This window comes from Giraffa tippelskirchi, chromosome 4 (assembly GCF_054371585.1).
Source record: "Giraffa tippelskirchi isolate mGirTip1 chromosome 4, T2T-mGirTip1v1.2.pri, whole genome shotgun sequence".
NCBI classification, from domain to species: domain Eukaryota; kingdom Metazoa; phylum Chordata; class Mammalia; order Artiodactyla; family Giraffidae; genus Giraffa; species Giraffa tippelskirchi.
In genome coordinates, this window is record NC_137278.1 from 129,693,193 (window position 1) to 129,706,211 (window position 13,019).

Sequence of the window (13,019 nt, forward strand, 5' to 3'; positions counted from 1 at the left end):
GGTTGGGAAGATCCCCTGGAGGAGGGCATGGCTACCCACTGTAGTGTTCTTGGCCTGGAGAATCCCATGGACAGAGGAGCCTGCGGGGGCTACAGTCCATGGGGTCACAAAGAGTCGGACACGACTGAGCAACTAAGCACAGTGGGTGGGGTGTTGTGCGGCAAGTGATGACAGGGACATGCCAGCACTCCCTGCTCAGCCCAGCCGGCCGAGGACACACCCCAGTGCTCTCTGCCTGCAGAGACCCATTTTAGGTGCTGCTCTGATCCCTCACTGCCACCGAAAATAGGCTCTACTGCCTCCCAGCTTCCAGAATTGATTCTTTTCTTTCTTGCTCTTTAGATTTTTCCCTCTCTTTTTTTCTTTTTATGGTTTTTTTTTTTTTTTTGGTATGTGAATCGCTTTTAAAGTCTTTATTGAATTTGTTACAGTATTGTTTCTGTTTTATGTTTTGGTTTTTTGGCCCCGAGGCATGTGGGATCTTAGTTCCCCAAAAGGGATGGAATGTACACCCACTGCATTGAAAGCACAGTCTTAACTACTGGGAAGTCCCTCCCCCTTTCTTTCTCTTCCTTCCCTTCTTTCCTTCCTTCCTTCTTTCTTTTCCTTTCTCTTCATCCCTCTTTTTTTTCCTTCTTCCTTTTCTTTTCTCTTCCTTTCTATGGACATGATCACTCTCACCTTATCTTCCCTGTTAGATGATAGAGTCATGAGGAAGGGTCATAGTCTGATCCATTTTGCCCCTCTGACAACTGCTGCTCAGTGGCCAGCACTCTGAAGGTATTAATATATGGAAGTGTTTTCTGGCTGGATGCGAGCAAGACAGTGAACCTGCAGAAAATGGGCTCCAGCCTGTGGACCGCAGAGTTCTGTAGCTGCCTTTCAGGCCTCCTTTGGTTCACCCCCTAAGCACTTCTTGAGCCCTACCTTGTGTCTAAGGTAGGGTGCTGGGGGCCCAGCTGTGCTGGGGCTGCTCTCTGACCAGACTGGGGGGAACAGCTTCCTGAGGTGGGCACAAGAGCTGAGGCAGGCGACCCGTCCTGTCCTCCAGAGTCCCCTGCGTGTCCTCCCTGTCTTCTCCTCTTGCAGTAACTGGGGGTTGGCACGAGGTGGGGTCAGGGCCCAGTGGATGGGGGAACAGTCCCCTTCAAGCTCTGCCAGGCAGCTAGAGAACCACCGCACCCCCCTGCCACCCCAACCACCACCACCCGGGGCACCAGTTGTGAGCAGGAGACAAAAAGCCAGGACAAAAGGCCTGTGGGAGCCGTGGTGAATAGATTAATGAGATTTCCATAAGAGGCCCGACAATAGGATTCTCTACTCCAGCCCCTTTGTCCCAGGCTGAGATAATGGAGCCCAGAGGAGCTGGCCCAGGAGGGCGACATCCACACGGGGACAAGGGCCCGTGTGGATGTCGCCCTCCTTTGTCCTCACGGCCTGGAGCCCCAGCACAGCTGCCCCTCCTTCCACCCTGCCCCAGCTCCGTGGGTGAGGGAACTCTGAACCAGAGAAATTCTATGAGTAGGGAAGGGATGTTACAGGCCTTCTTAGGGAGTTGGAGGGGTGTATTGGGGTCCCTTCCACACCTCAGCCTGTATAAAACTTAAAAGTTCCTAGTGAGAGAAAGTTTGCTGTCCACTGTCTATACTGTCTCACTTGACAGCTGAAGAAAGTGAGGCTTGGAGAGGTGAGGTGTCTTGCCGCAGGACACACAGGGACTGCTCAGGTATCTGCTGCCTCTTGATGCCACAGTGGGGGTGGAGGAGTGTCTGAGGCTTGTGTGAGGGAGAAACACATTCCTCCTGCATGTGCCCCCTTTCTCTCACACACCTCTACCTCGGTGCTCCCCTTCTGACACCAGATGTGAGGGTTTTCCACACACCAACCCGTTCTGGGACACCAGCTGGGTGTCCTACACATTTAACTCAATCCTGACACAACTGGCCTGGTGGTAGTGGCAGATCCCAAGGGTTAAGGGTGGTCCCACAAGATTGCCCCCTTCAGGTGCCAGTCACACATCCAGGCTGTTACCTGTGCTTCTGACTGATGGGGGGTAAATCAGAGGTTCCCACGACCCTCTTCTCGGATTGATGAATTTGCTAGAGTTGCTCACAGATCTCACGAAACCAGTTTGCTTACTAGATTATCAGCTTATTACAAAAGGATGTAAGTCAGAAGCAGCCAGATGGAAGAGATGCACAGGGCAGGCATGTGAGAAGATGCCCAGAGCTTCCATGCCCTCTCCCAGCAGCCACCCAACCATTCCTTCCCAGAAGCTCTCCTAACCCCATCTAGTGACTAAACCGTTGGCCTCTGGTGATTGAACTCAATCTCCAGCCCCTCTCCTTTTCCCAGGAGGTGGGGGGGTAGTGTGTGTGTGTGTGGGGGAGCTGAAGGGTCCAACCCTCTAATCATGGCCTGTTCCTCTTGCCACCAGCCTTCATCCTTAGGTTTCCTAGGAGCTTTCCAAAAACCCTCATTAATATAAACTCAAGTGTGGTTGAAGGGGGCTTGTTATGAATAACAAGACAGTCATTTCATCTTTATTGCTCTGAAGCTATTTTAGGAACTGAGGACAAGAGACCAAATATTATTATGAAGGATGCTCCTGTCACGCTTATGCTTAGGAAATTTAAGGGTTTGGGGAGCTGTGAGCCAGGAGGAGTGGATGAAGACTAAATATATACTTCTTTTCAAAAAATATTTATTTATTTTTGGCTCTGCTGGGTCTTTACTGTTGCGTGGGCTTTTCTCTAGTTCAGCGAGCAGGGGCCACCTTCCAGCTGCAGTGCCTGGGTCTCTCACTTTGGTAGCTTCTCTTGTTGCAGAGCACAGGCCCTAGAGCTTGCAGGCTTCAGTAGTTGCAGCATGCAGGCTCAGTAGTTGTGGCTCGAGGGCTCCAGAGCACAGGCTCAATAGTTGTGACACATGGGCCTAGCTGCTCCGCGGCATGTGGGATCCTCCTGGATCAGGGATTGAACCTGTGTCCCTTGCACTGGCAGGTGGATTCTTTACCACTGAGCCACCAGGGAAACCCTAAATATATATTTCTTATTGTAAATCACACTACCACAGTCTGTGTCAGGCCCGATGCAGTGTCCTGGGCCTGGTCCACAGGGATGGGAGAGGCCCATGAGGGCTGAGATCAGTGCACTGAGTGCCTTGGCCATTTGTAAAGGCCCAGACACTCCCTCTTTGATCCTGGAAGACTTCTTGCAAATGAGGGGGAGGGTTTATGGAATTCTTTTCTCCTCTTTCATCCAGCAGTCCTTTCTGTTACTATTTATTGATCACCTGTGAGTTAGAAGGACTGGACTCTGTGTGGAGTCCCACAGAGTTCCAGCCTCCAAGGGTCCACAGACAAAGAGCTTAAGTGACATTTTCTCCACAGAGCCCCAGCCACCTCCAGTGAAGGCCGGAGACTCAAATAAGGAACTGTCTGCACAGCCTAGGGGTGTGGGTGCTTATCAGATGGCGAGTTTGCTGGGAAAGGACAGCTTTCCTTGGGCTGCTTTACAGTGAGAGGACACACATTCTCCTGTCTGTAGGGGCACTGGTGACTGGGGCTCCCCCAGGGGAAGATTGCAGGTTTGAAGTGTAAACATGCAGCTCTTGAGGTGTAGCCACATTTCCGAGCAAACACAGAAATGCTTCCGTAGGGCCAAGGGAGTGGGCCTTGGAGGCTGTGTCACGGCCTCAGGCTCTTCTCTGGCTGTGAGTACCAAGGACTGGACCAGGGAGCCAGTGCAACCAAGAGGTATGGGCCTGGGGTCTGTACTTAACACTGCTGGGGTCTGAATCCTGCTCCCCTTGGTAAAAGCTGGGTGACCTTAGGATGTATCAATCTCTCTGTACCTCAGTTGCTTCACCTGCCAAACGGGATCGAGACAATAGTATTTCTCACGAGGCTCTTTGGAGGGCTCCGCCAGATAGTGCATAAAGCAGAGTGGGGGCTGGCTCTCCCCCAGTGGGGACAGTGGGGAACCAGCGTTAAGGACCAGTCTGTATATTAGAGCTGGAAGGAACCTCACTCACAGAGCATTCTCCACATTCCCCCAACCTCAAGGGGAAGTGACTTGATTGGATTCACTCAGCAAGGTTGGGCCACTGCTCAGGTTTCTAACTGTATATTTATCATACTACTTTGTACCTGACCCAGGATTCTGTAGTTATTTATTTGGCCACGTCAGATCTGGGCTCTCCAGTTGTGTGGTGCTTGGGCTCAGTAGTTGCCCCGTGTGGGCTTAGTTGCCCCAAGGCATGTGGGATCTTAGTTCCCTGACCAGGGATCGAACCCATTGCTAGGCAGATTCTTTAACCACTGGCCCACCAGGGAAATCCTTTTAAATCTTTTTAAATCCTCATGGCCACTGTGCAGGGCAAATGTTATGCTGTTTTTTAACAGATAGAGAAATTGAGCTTCAGTGACATCCGACAACCGGCCCAGCCTAACACTGTAAGGGTCAGAGCCTCGATTCAAATCCAATTCTCTGATTCGAAACCCATATTTTCCCTCAAGTCCCTGGGGCCTGTCTTAATGCCTAGCTCAGCTGATATAGGGTCTGGAGCATGCCATATGAACCTGGGGGGGGGGTGCCTCTTCAGAGGAGCTCCCTCCTGCTCCTGTAGGAAGCAGACCACAGGAAGGCCCCCACATCTCTGTGTGAGAGGAGAGGGCTGTAATTGGCCTGAGGGCAGGGACAGGGAGACAGCATGCTCTGCCTGCTCTCACTGCAGATAATATCATGCAGGTAGATGGTGATGCTTCAGGGAAGAATGAAGGAGGAGGATAAGAGAGATGGGCTGGTAGTCAGTGGAGGACTTAGGGTCAAGGAAGTCTTTTTGAAGCTGGGAAAGAATTAAGCTTGCTGTGGGGGCAGAGCCAGGGCATGGTAGTGGGGAAGGATAGTCAATTAACGGAGCAAGGTCCCAGCCTAGGCTGGGGAGGTTGAGCTTGAGAGACCCTCAGGCCTCCTGGTCTCTAAAATGGATGCAGATGTAGATAAAGGTGAAAACAGAAGGCCAGAGGTGATGGAGATGTGCCCCCAGCTACAATGGAAGGGAACTGCCTGGAGCAGAAGTTCTGTGTCTGAGCAGATTGAGGGTAGAGATCAAGTGGTTAGGATGAGCTGCAAGGGCTGTGAAACCCCAGAAGGGGCTGAGTCCAGAGCAGATGAGATGGACGGGTGTGGAACTGGCAGGACAGGTTTAGAGGGCCAGAGGTAGTGGGTTTCTGGAGTCCACAGGGCTGAGATGGGAGTGATTTCAGTGTGGACCATGGCCTGAGTGCTTGGTCTGGAGAGTGCGGACCTGAGTGAAGACCACTGCCAGCCAGGGCAGGAGCTGGTGAGAGGGGCTGGGAAGATACCCCATGAAGCCGACGAGGAGGAGCAGCAGATCTGGCAGGTGGTGAAGGAAATGTGTGTGAACAAGTCCAGACCCAGAGTCTTCTTTGCTGTGTCTGTCCTTCTGGGAGGGACCACCTTTCCTTCCAGTATGCCCAGTTAATAAGTTCAGAGAGAGTGCTCTCATCAGGTCAAATCTCTTTTCTCTATGTTAAGGAGCCAAAGAATACATAATAATGAATGAAAAAGAAACAACAAAAAGAAAAAGAACAACAACAAAAAACAGGTTTAGGGCCCATGTCATAACACAATCTATACAATTCTGATGTTACCACATATGACCCTGCAACAGGAAACACTTGAAATTTCTGATGTCCCAGGAAATTATCTCCTTTGACAACAGGTAAAGCCTCTGTTCTTTGGAGACCTCTCAGGAGCTGCACATATGCCTCCCTCACACCTCCCCCTCAGTTCTGCTGTCTCTACTTGTTCTCTTGCCATTGGTGGCCAGGATCACCTCTCAGAAGGAGATGAAACAACTCTTAAGAACTCCCCTTTTGGGACTTAACTGGTGGTCCAGTGGTTAAGACTGGGCGCTTCCAATGCAAGGGGCGTGGGCTCAATCCCTGTTGGGGAACTAAGATCCCACATGCTGTGCAGCGCAGCCAAAACAAACAAAAAAGAATTCCTCTTTTAAAGCTCTAGTATATGTGGCTCACGCCTTCCCTAGGGCAGCAGGGATGAGGGTAAACCAGTTTATTTTCAAAGACTGACCTCACCTCACTGATGTCAGGTCAATCATAAGAGGTGGCGCAGTCAAGCTACTACAATAAGGGCAACTGCCTGAGAAGCAACCTGATAATTTCAAACTCTTCTTGTACCACTGGCCCCACATATACCCACTTCCAGGGTTCTGGTGACCCAGCAGTTCTTGATACTCCCCCCAGGCTTGCAGTGTATGGTTATATAGGTTGTGCACTGCACATAAGTCCTACTTCTAAAGGGTCACAGGTCTCATCATAGACACAGATTTGTTTTGATTATCACAATTTCTCAGAAGGTGGCAGTAGGGCATCTTGAGGTGGGGAAGAGGGCATATGAGCTATTCTAGCCCTAGCTTTCTCAATGCACTGTGCTCCAAGTCTTTGAATTGCTGGAGTCCTCTAGCCTGTCAGGTAAACTTGGCCTCTCACCCTTCAACTTCCAGTCAAGACGCCCCTCCCTGGCGAGGCCTTCTCGACTAGGCACAGTATGCCCCCCGAGCCTTAGAGCTCTGGGCACACACCTCTGTTTTTCCACCTCATAAAGGATGTTGTCTCTTCCTCCTGGCTGAAACATATTTACTTTTCAATCTGCTCCCATGCCTGGCACAGCTTTTAGTATGTGCTTAGTAAAATTCTGTTGAAGCAAGAATATTGACCAGTAAGCTTATCAAAAGCTTAGGACTGAGAAATAATCATTACCAAAAACTGTCTCTGGCATGTCATGGGCCCATTTAGTCTTTGACCTGTTATTCTCAGATCAGGCAAACGAACTGGAGCCATACAGTTGGAGAGTGCCGTTCCCCAGGCCTTGAATCCCTTTTACCAGTTGGGCTCAAGCCTGGACTGGTGCTGAGGGACAGTGTATGAAATAAATACTTCTGCAGTGTTTATATCATGACCACCTAAGAGGCCATTTCCTGAGGTCCATGAAAAAAAGTTCTATGATCTCTATGCCAGGAATATTTTTGCTTGTTTTGAGTATAATGGTGTGTTTTACTTTGCAGAGTTATTAGGTTCCTGGGAAGCTCAGATAAACTTGTGACCAACTTTGTTTTGTAATATTCATTTTTATTTATTTGGCTGTTCTGGGTCTTAGTTGTGACACACAGGATCTTCGTTGCCACAAGTGGGATCTTTTGTTGAAGCATGCGATCTCTTGGGTGGGACACGTGGGACCTAGTTCCCTGACCAGGGACTGAACTCGGGCCCCCTGCATTGCGAGTCTTAGCCACTGTACCACCAGGGAAATCCCATTTCTATGATGTGCACTAACTTTGTCCCATCTTCTCCAGAAAACATTTATGTCTATTGGAAACAACCTTTTCCTATTGTGGTGAAACATTTTGGCAATGAGGCAGGTGGCAGCATCTGCTCTGGGTATGCAACCATCACGGGCAGAGTTGGGTCTGGAACCCAGGTGCTCTGACTCCATCAGGCAGATACTACAAGAAACCACGTGGAAAGGAAGTGATGCTTCTGGGTCAGCCTCTGGGGTTTCCCGGGAACAGTAAGACTCTGCCACAGACACCATCCTTCACTACAGTAGGTCTGAAAGTGAGGACCCTGTGTCCTAGAGAGCATGGCTGGAGGCATCAGGACAAAACAATAGTCACTGCCTAGTAGGTGAGGTTAGGACCCCCAAACCCATCATTTTCAGATGCATCTTGGTTCTGAGGAAAGTATTTTCAGACAACTTTAATTGTGGGACAAGACAAATACGGTGATTTTGGTGCCTGAAGATGGCCCGGGTAGGGTGGAACGCTGTGGGTGGATGTGGGGAAACCAGCCTGTCCCAAGTTATGGTTTAACAAGGTCCACCTGCGGCTGGCAGTCGGTGGGTCCTTAGAGGCTCTTCAGGATCTCACTAGCCGCTTCTCTTGCCTGCAGCTCTGTCGAAGATGCACTGGACACCGGAACACGCCCAGCCCCTCAACCAGTGGCCAGAGCAGCACCTGGACGTCTCCTCCACCACCCCGTCGCCGGCCCACAAGTTGGAGTTGCCCCCTGGGGGTCGCCAACGCTGCCACTATGCTTGGGCACACGACGACATCTCTGCCCTCACTGCCTCCAACCTTCTCAAGCGCTACGCCGAGAAGTACTCGGGGGTCCTGGACTCACCCTACGAGCGCCCCACCCTGGGCGGCTACGGCGACGCCGCCTTCCTCAACGGCGCCAAGGGGGACCCCGAACCCTGGCCGGGGCCAGAGACTCCTTACCCCTTGGCCTCGCTCCACGAGGGCCTCCCGGGAACCAAGTCGGGCAGTGGGGGCGGCTCCGGGGGTCTCGGCGGTTCCCCGGTTTTAGCCGGAAACCTGCCTGAACCCCTCTACGCCGGCAACGCGTGCGGGGGCCCGTCGGCGGCACCAGAGTACGCGGCGGGCTACGGCGGGGGGTACCTGGCGCCGGGTTACTGCGCGCAGAGCGGCGCCGCGCTGCCCCCGCCACCCCCGGCCGCGCTCCTGCAGGCCCCGCCCCCGCCAGGCTATGGCCCCTCTGGGTCTCTGTACAACTACCCCGCGGGGGGCTACGCCGCGCAGCCGGGTTACGGGGCCCTCCCGCCGCCGCCTGCTCCGCCCCCGGCCCCCTACCTGACCTCCGGTCTGGCGGCGCCCACGCCCCTGCCTACGCCCGCCCCACCCCGGCCATCACCTGCCTCCTACGGTTTCCAGGGGGTAGCGGAGGCCGGGGTGTCGCTGAAGCGCAAAGCTACAGACGAGGGAGCCGAAGGCCGCTACCGCAAGTACGCCTTCGAGCCTGCCAAAGCCCCGGCGGCCGACGGCGCCTCCTACCCCGCCGCGGACAACGGCGAGTGTCGGGGCAATGGGTTCCGGGCGAAGCCGCCAGGAGCGGCGGAGGAGGCGTCAGGCAAGTACGCTGGTGGCGTTCCCCTCAAAGTCCTGGGCTCCCCCGTCTACGGCCCGCAACTTGAGCCCTTTGAGAAGTTCCCGGAGCGGGCCCCGGCGCCGGCTCCCCGCGGGGGCTTCGCGGTGCCGTCGGGAGAGCCTCCTAAAGGTGTGGACCAGGGGGCTCTGGAGCTGGCGACCAGCAAGATGGTGGACTGCGGCCCGCCGGTGCAGTGGGCGGACGTGGCGGGTCAGGGCGCGCTCAAGGCGGCGCTGGAGGAGGAGCTGGTGTGGCCCCTGCTGAGGCCGCCCGCCTACCCCGGGAGCCCGCGCCCGCCGCGGACCGTGCTGCTCTTCGGACCGCGGGGCGCTGGCAAAGCGCTGCTGGGCCGCTGCCTGGCGACGCAACTGGGTGCCACACTACTGCGCCTGCGCGGAGGCACGCTGGTAGCGCCGGGCGCTGCCGAAGGCGCGCGCCTCCTTCAGGCAGCCTTCGCGGCTGCGCGCTGCCGCCCGCCCGCGGTGCTTCTCATCAGCGAGCTTGACGCGCTGCTGTCCGCCCGGGACGACGGCACGGCCGCCGCAGGCGCCCTGCAGGCGCCGCTCCTGGCTTGCCTGGACGGCGGCTGCGGTGCGGGGGCCGACGGCGTGCTGGTCGTGGGCACCACTTCTCGGCCCGCGGCCCTGGACGAGGCGACCCGCCGGCGCTTCGCTCTCCGCTTCTACGTGACGCTGCCCGACGGCCCTGCCCGCGGGCAGATCCTGCAGCGGGCGCTGGCCCAGCAGGGCTGCGCGCTGAGCGAGCGGGAGCTAGCCGCCTTGGTGCAGGGCACCCAGGGCTTCTCTGGGGGCGAGCTGGGGCAGCTGTGCCAGCAGGCGGCGGCCGGGGCGGGCCTCCCGGGTTTGCAGCGCCCCATCTCCTATAAGGACATGGAGGCAGCGCTGGCCAAGGTGGGCCCTAGGGCCTCACCCAAGGACTTGGACTCGTTCGTGGAGTGGGACAAAATGTACGGTTTTGGACACTGATGGCGCACCGAGAGGCCGAGGGAGCTGCCGCCCACTCCCCGCCCCTCTGTTTGCGAAGGGTCTTCTTTAACCCCACCGGGCTGGGGCGTGCCGGAGTGAGGGGTGTGGGGTGGGGGAGCGGAGGGGGCTGCCGGTGGATTTTTTTTTTTTTTCCGTGGGAAGGAAAATGCTTGTGCTAGGCAGAGAGATGCCATATGCGCTGTGTACTCAGGTTTTTTCCTATTTATTGTGGACGGGAAGCTCGCCATCTCTGCCCCGCGGAAGACTGGCCCCGGGGCCTAAGGAACTCCTGCTCTCTCGCCACAATCCTTTTGTCTCCTCGCTGTCTGAATGGCTCCCTCCCCCTTCTCCACGTCTCCCTTTCTCTGCTTCTGGTAGTTTTCTTTTTCGTCGCTTTGTCACTGACCATACACCCTTCTCTCGCTCCCCCCCTCCCCATCCGGACCTGTTTCCCTTTTGCTCCTCCCCGCCCTCTCTCTCCATCTATCACCTTCAGTGCTTCTGTTTCTGTCCCTTGCTCTCCAGCCTCTCTTGTGTCTTGGTCCCTCTCCCTGCCTTCTGTCCCTCACATTCAAAGACTGTAGTCTCCCTTTGCAGAAGATCTGGAGGTTAAGGGGCTGAGGAGGAGGGGGTTCCCTTCACCCCTTATCCCTCATCCAGCTAAAACCTTAGGTCTGTGGGAGTCAAGCAAAAAAGAAAAACACCCAAAGAAGGGGTATTTGTTGTTGTTGTTGTTTTTGAGGAGGAAAATTCCAGAAATGTAGCTTGTTTAATATTTTAGGCCTCTTATTTTTGTAAGATGTGTAGAATTTGCTGTTTTTCTTTTGACGACTCAGGAAGAAACTGACCTCAGAAAGAATGTTAGATTTTGGCTGCTTTCCTTTGTGTGTTCCCCCCACCCCCAGCCCTTCAACCCCTTCAGCCCTAGGGAAGCAGATTCTCTCAGAAGACTCAGAAAGTGAGACCTGAGGGGAAGGGGAGAGGAAGACAGAGGCCACACTCCAACCCCTGCGCTTCTTGGAACAGAAGCAGAATGTATTGCAGGAGCCTCCTCCTCAGGGCCAAGGTTGTAGGCAGAGGTGAAGAGGACTAAGTTGTGGCATTTGGAAGGAGGTAGGTCTTGCTCCCTTCCTGCTGCTCTTCCTGTAGGCCCCACCCCTCAGCTGAGTGGGGTGTTTTGTGTGGAGGGTTGGTTACCCAGAGTTGGGATGCCCTTGCCCACTGCCTGCCCCAGACCTAGCAGGTAGGGTGAGAGGGCCCAAATGGGAAGATGACCCAGGTGGAAAGTCCCCAGGGAGGTCATCCCAACTGGTCCCTGTCTAGGCAGAGGTCTCCTGTAACTTATGCTAAGAAGATTTCCTCTGGAGGGAAGGTAGTCTGGCCACAGGTCTGATTGGGCACAAAGTTCATTGCAGACTCAGTCTCCATGATCTGCCGGGAGGCTCCGAGGAGCGGTGAGGGAGTCTCCGTCCATTGCAGGAGAAGGTTCTGAGGGGACTCTTATTACCTCTCCTATTCTCTTAGGGTCTTAGGTCTAGAGCTCCAGGGGCTATGAGAGAGTGAAGGAGATGGGCAGCTGTGTTCTCCTGAATAAACATTGGAGTTTTATTCTCAGTCCCACCCAGACTCTCCACCGGAAGCCCAGGCTTGGGCACCCTTCCTTGTGAGAACTGTATTCTTCTTCCCACCAACTTTCCTATGATGGGGCTTTGGGGTATTTTGCCCCCCCCTTCTGTTGGGGAGCCCATTTCACAACTCTGACCTTTGTTCCAGAGGTGGGGGGAAAAGCCACCACCCCACTTCTCTCTCCCACCACCCTAGCCTCCCTTGTTTCCCACCATCTTGACAGCTCCTGCAGTCTCTACCACCTCCCACTCCCAGCTGGAAGGAAGTCCAAGGGGATGTTTCAGGTGCCAAGGTGGTGAGGGCCTGTGCTGGCCTAGGAGTGCTAATAGGAAGCTGCTCTATTTTCTCTTCTCCTTCCCTGCCTTGGTCCCTGACCTTCCTTCTGCTCCTTGGAGCTGGCTGACTGAAGGGTTATGGTGCCTCAGAAGCAGTGGGTGCAGGGTCTTGGCTGTGAAAAGCCCATGGGGGGAGCAGGGAGTGAGCAGGTTCTCTCAGGTGTGTGTATGTATAAGGGGAGTGGGTGGGTGGAGGGCATTGGGGAGGCGGTTTGGGATCTCAGCCATCCCTTCAAGAGGCAGACAGCTCTGGGGGTTGGGGGAAGAGCTCACTGACGGAGACCCAGGGCCCCCACCGCCTCCTCTACTGGCCTTGGGGAGCTTTGCACAAGGAGACAGCCCCCAGTCTACTAGCACCTACCTCATGGGCATTGGGGCGAGTGGGAGAAGGGCAGGTCCAGCTCTGGCAGTGTTGGGGGGGCATACCAAAGAATCCAGGGGCAGGGATGGGGGGAGGGCAGGCTGGCTCTCCCCTTCCTTTACCCACGTTAGGGTTGGGGTCCTCCCCTCCAGCTGTAACCATTTCTACCTCATTTTGATGCGTGTTGTACATGGATGTATTTATCTCCTGTCTGATGATGCTCTGCAGTTTGGTCTGTCTACCTCAGAAGAGACTGTATTTTAAAAGAAAGTATGACACAGTATTAAAGCGATGACACGTGGTTTCCAGAGGATTTCTTGGGGGCAGCAGGATGTGGGGAGCCCTCTGGGGAATGCTTGGGCTTCCAGGTCTGCTGGTGCCACGGATGTGGCTCCCTGGGGGTGTTTGTTCCTTCAGCAAAACATGACCATTCCTGTTACTCTGGCACTGTGAGTGCCTACCACACAAGTGAGACCACCAGGGGGAAAAACCCCTCAATAGGCAAGGCCTGCCTGCAATTCTGAGCTGCTAAAGGCTCAGTGTAGGGGCTGACTTAACAGCCCCAGACCTCTGAAGCATGAGGGATGAAGAAGGGCTCATATGTTTGCTGAGTGAGTGAGTGGGTGAATGAATAGGTGAATGCTGAAGAGGAAGTTTCACTTAGAACCTGGACAGCAGCCCTTGTTGGCCAGAGCTAGGATCATATTTGTACTCCATCC

General features: G+C 54.7%; 1 protein-coding gene across 3 annotated transcripts in view; it reads left to right on the forward strand.

Annotated features, from left to right (window-relative positions):
• FIGNL2 (fidgetin like 2) overlaps positions 1-13,019 on the forward strand; it is a 32,586-nt gene that overhangs the window by 16,133 nt on the left and 3,434 nt on the right. For 2 of the 3 annotated variants that reach the window (XR_014082652.1, XR_014082653.1), the window contains exon 1: positions 7,163-11,091. Coding sequence is in view for 1 of the 3 variants with exons in the window: in XM_081592351.1 (XP_081448477.1) it covers positions 8,008-9,978 (1,971 nt within the window). In the remaining 2 variants the exon portion in view is untranslated. Of the gene's footprint in view, positions 1-7,162; positions 12,601-13,019 lie in introns of those variants that run through there. The other variant, XM_081592351.1, reaches the window with a different exon arrangement.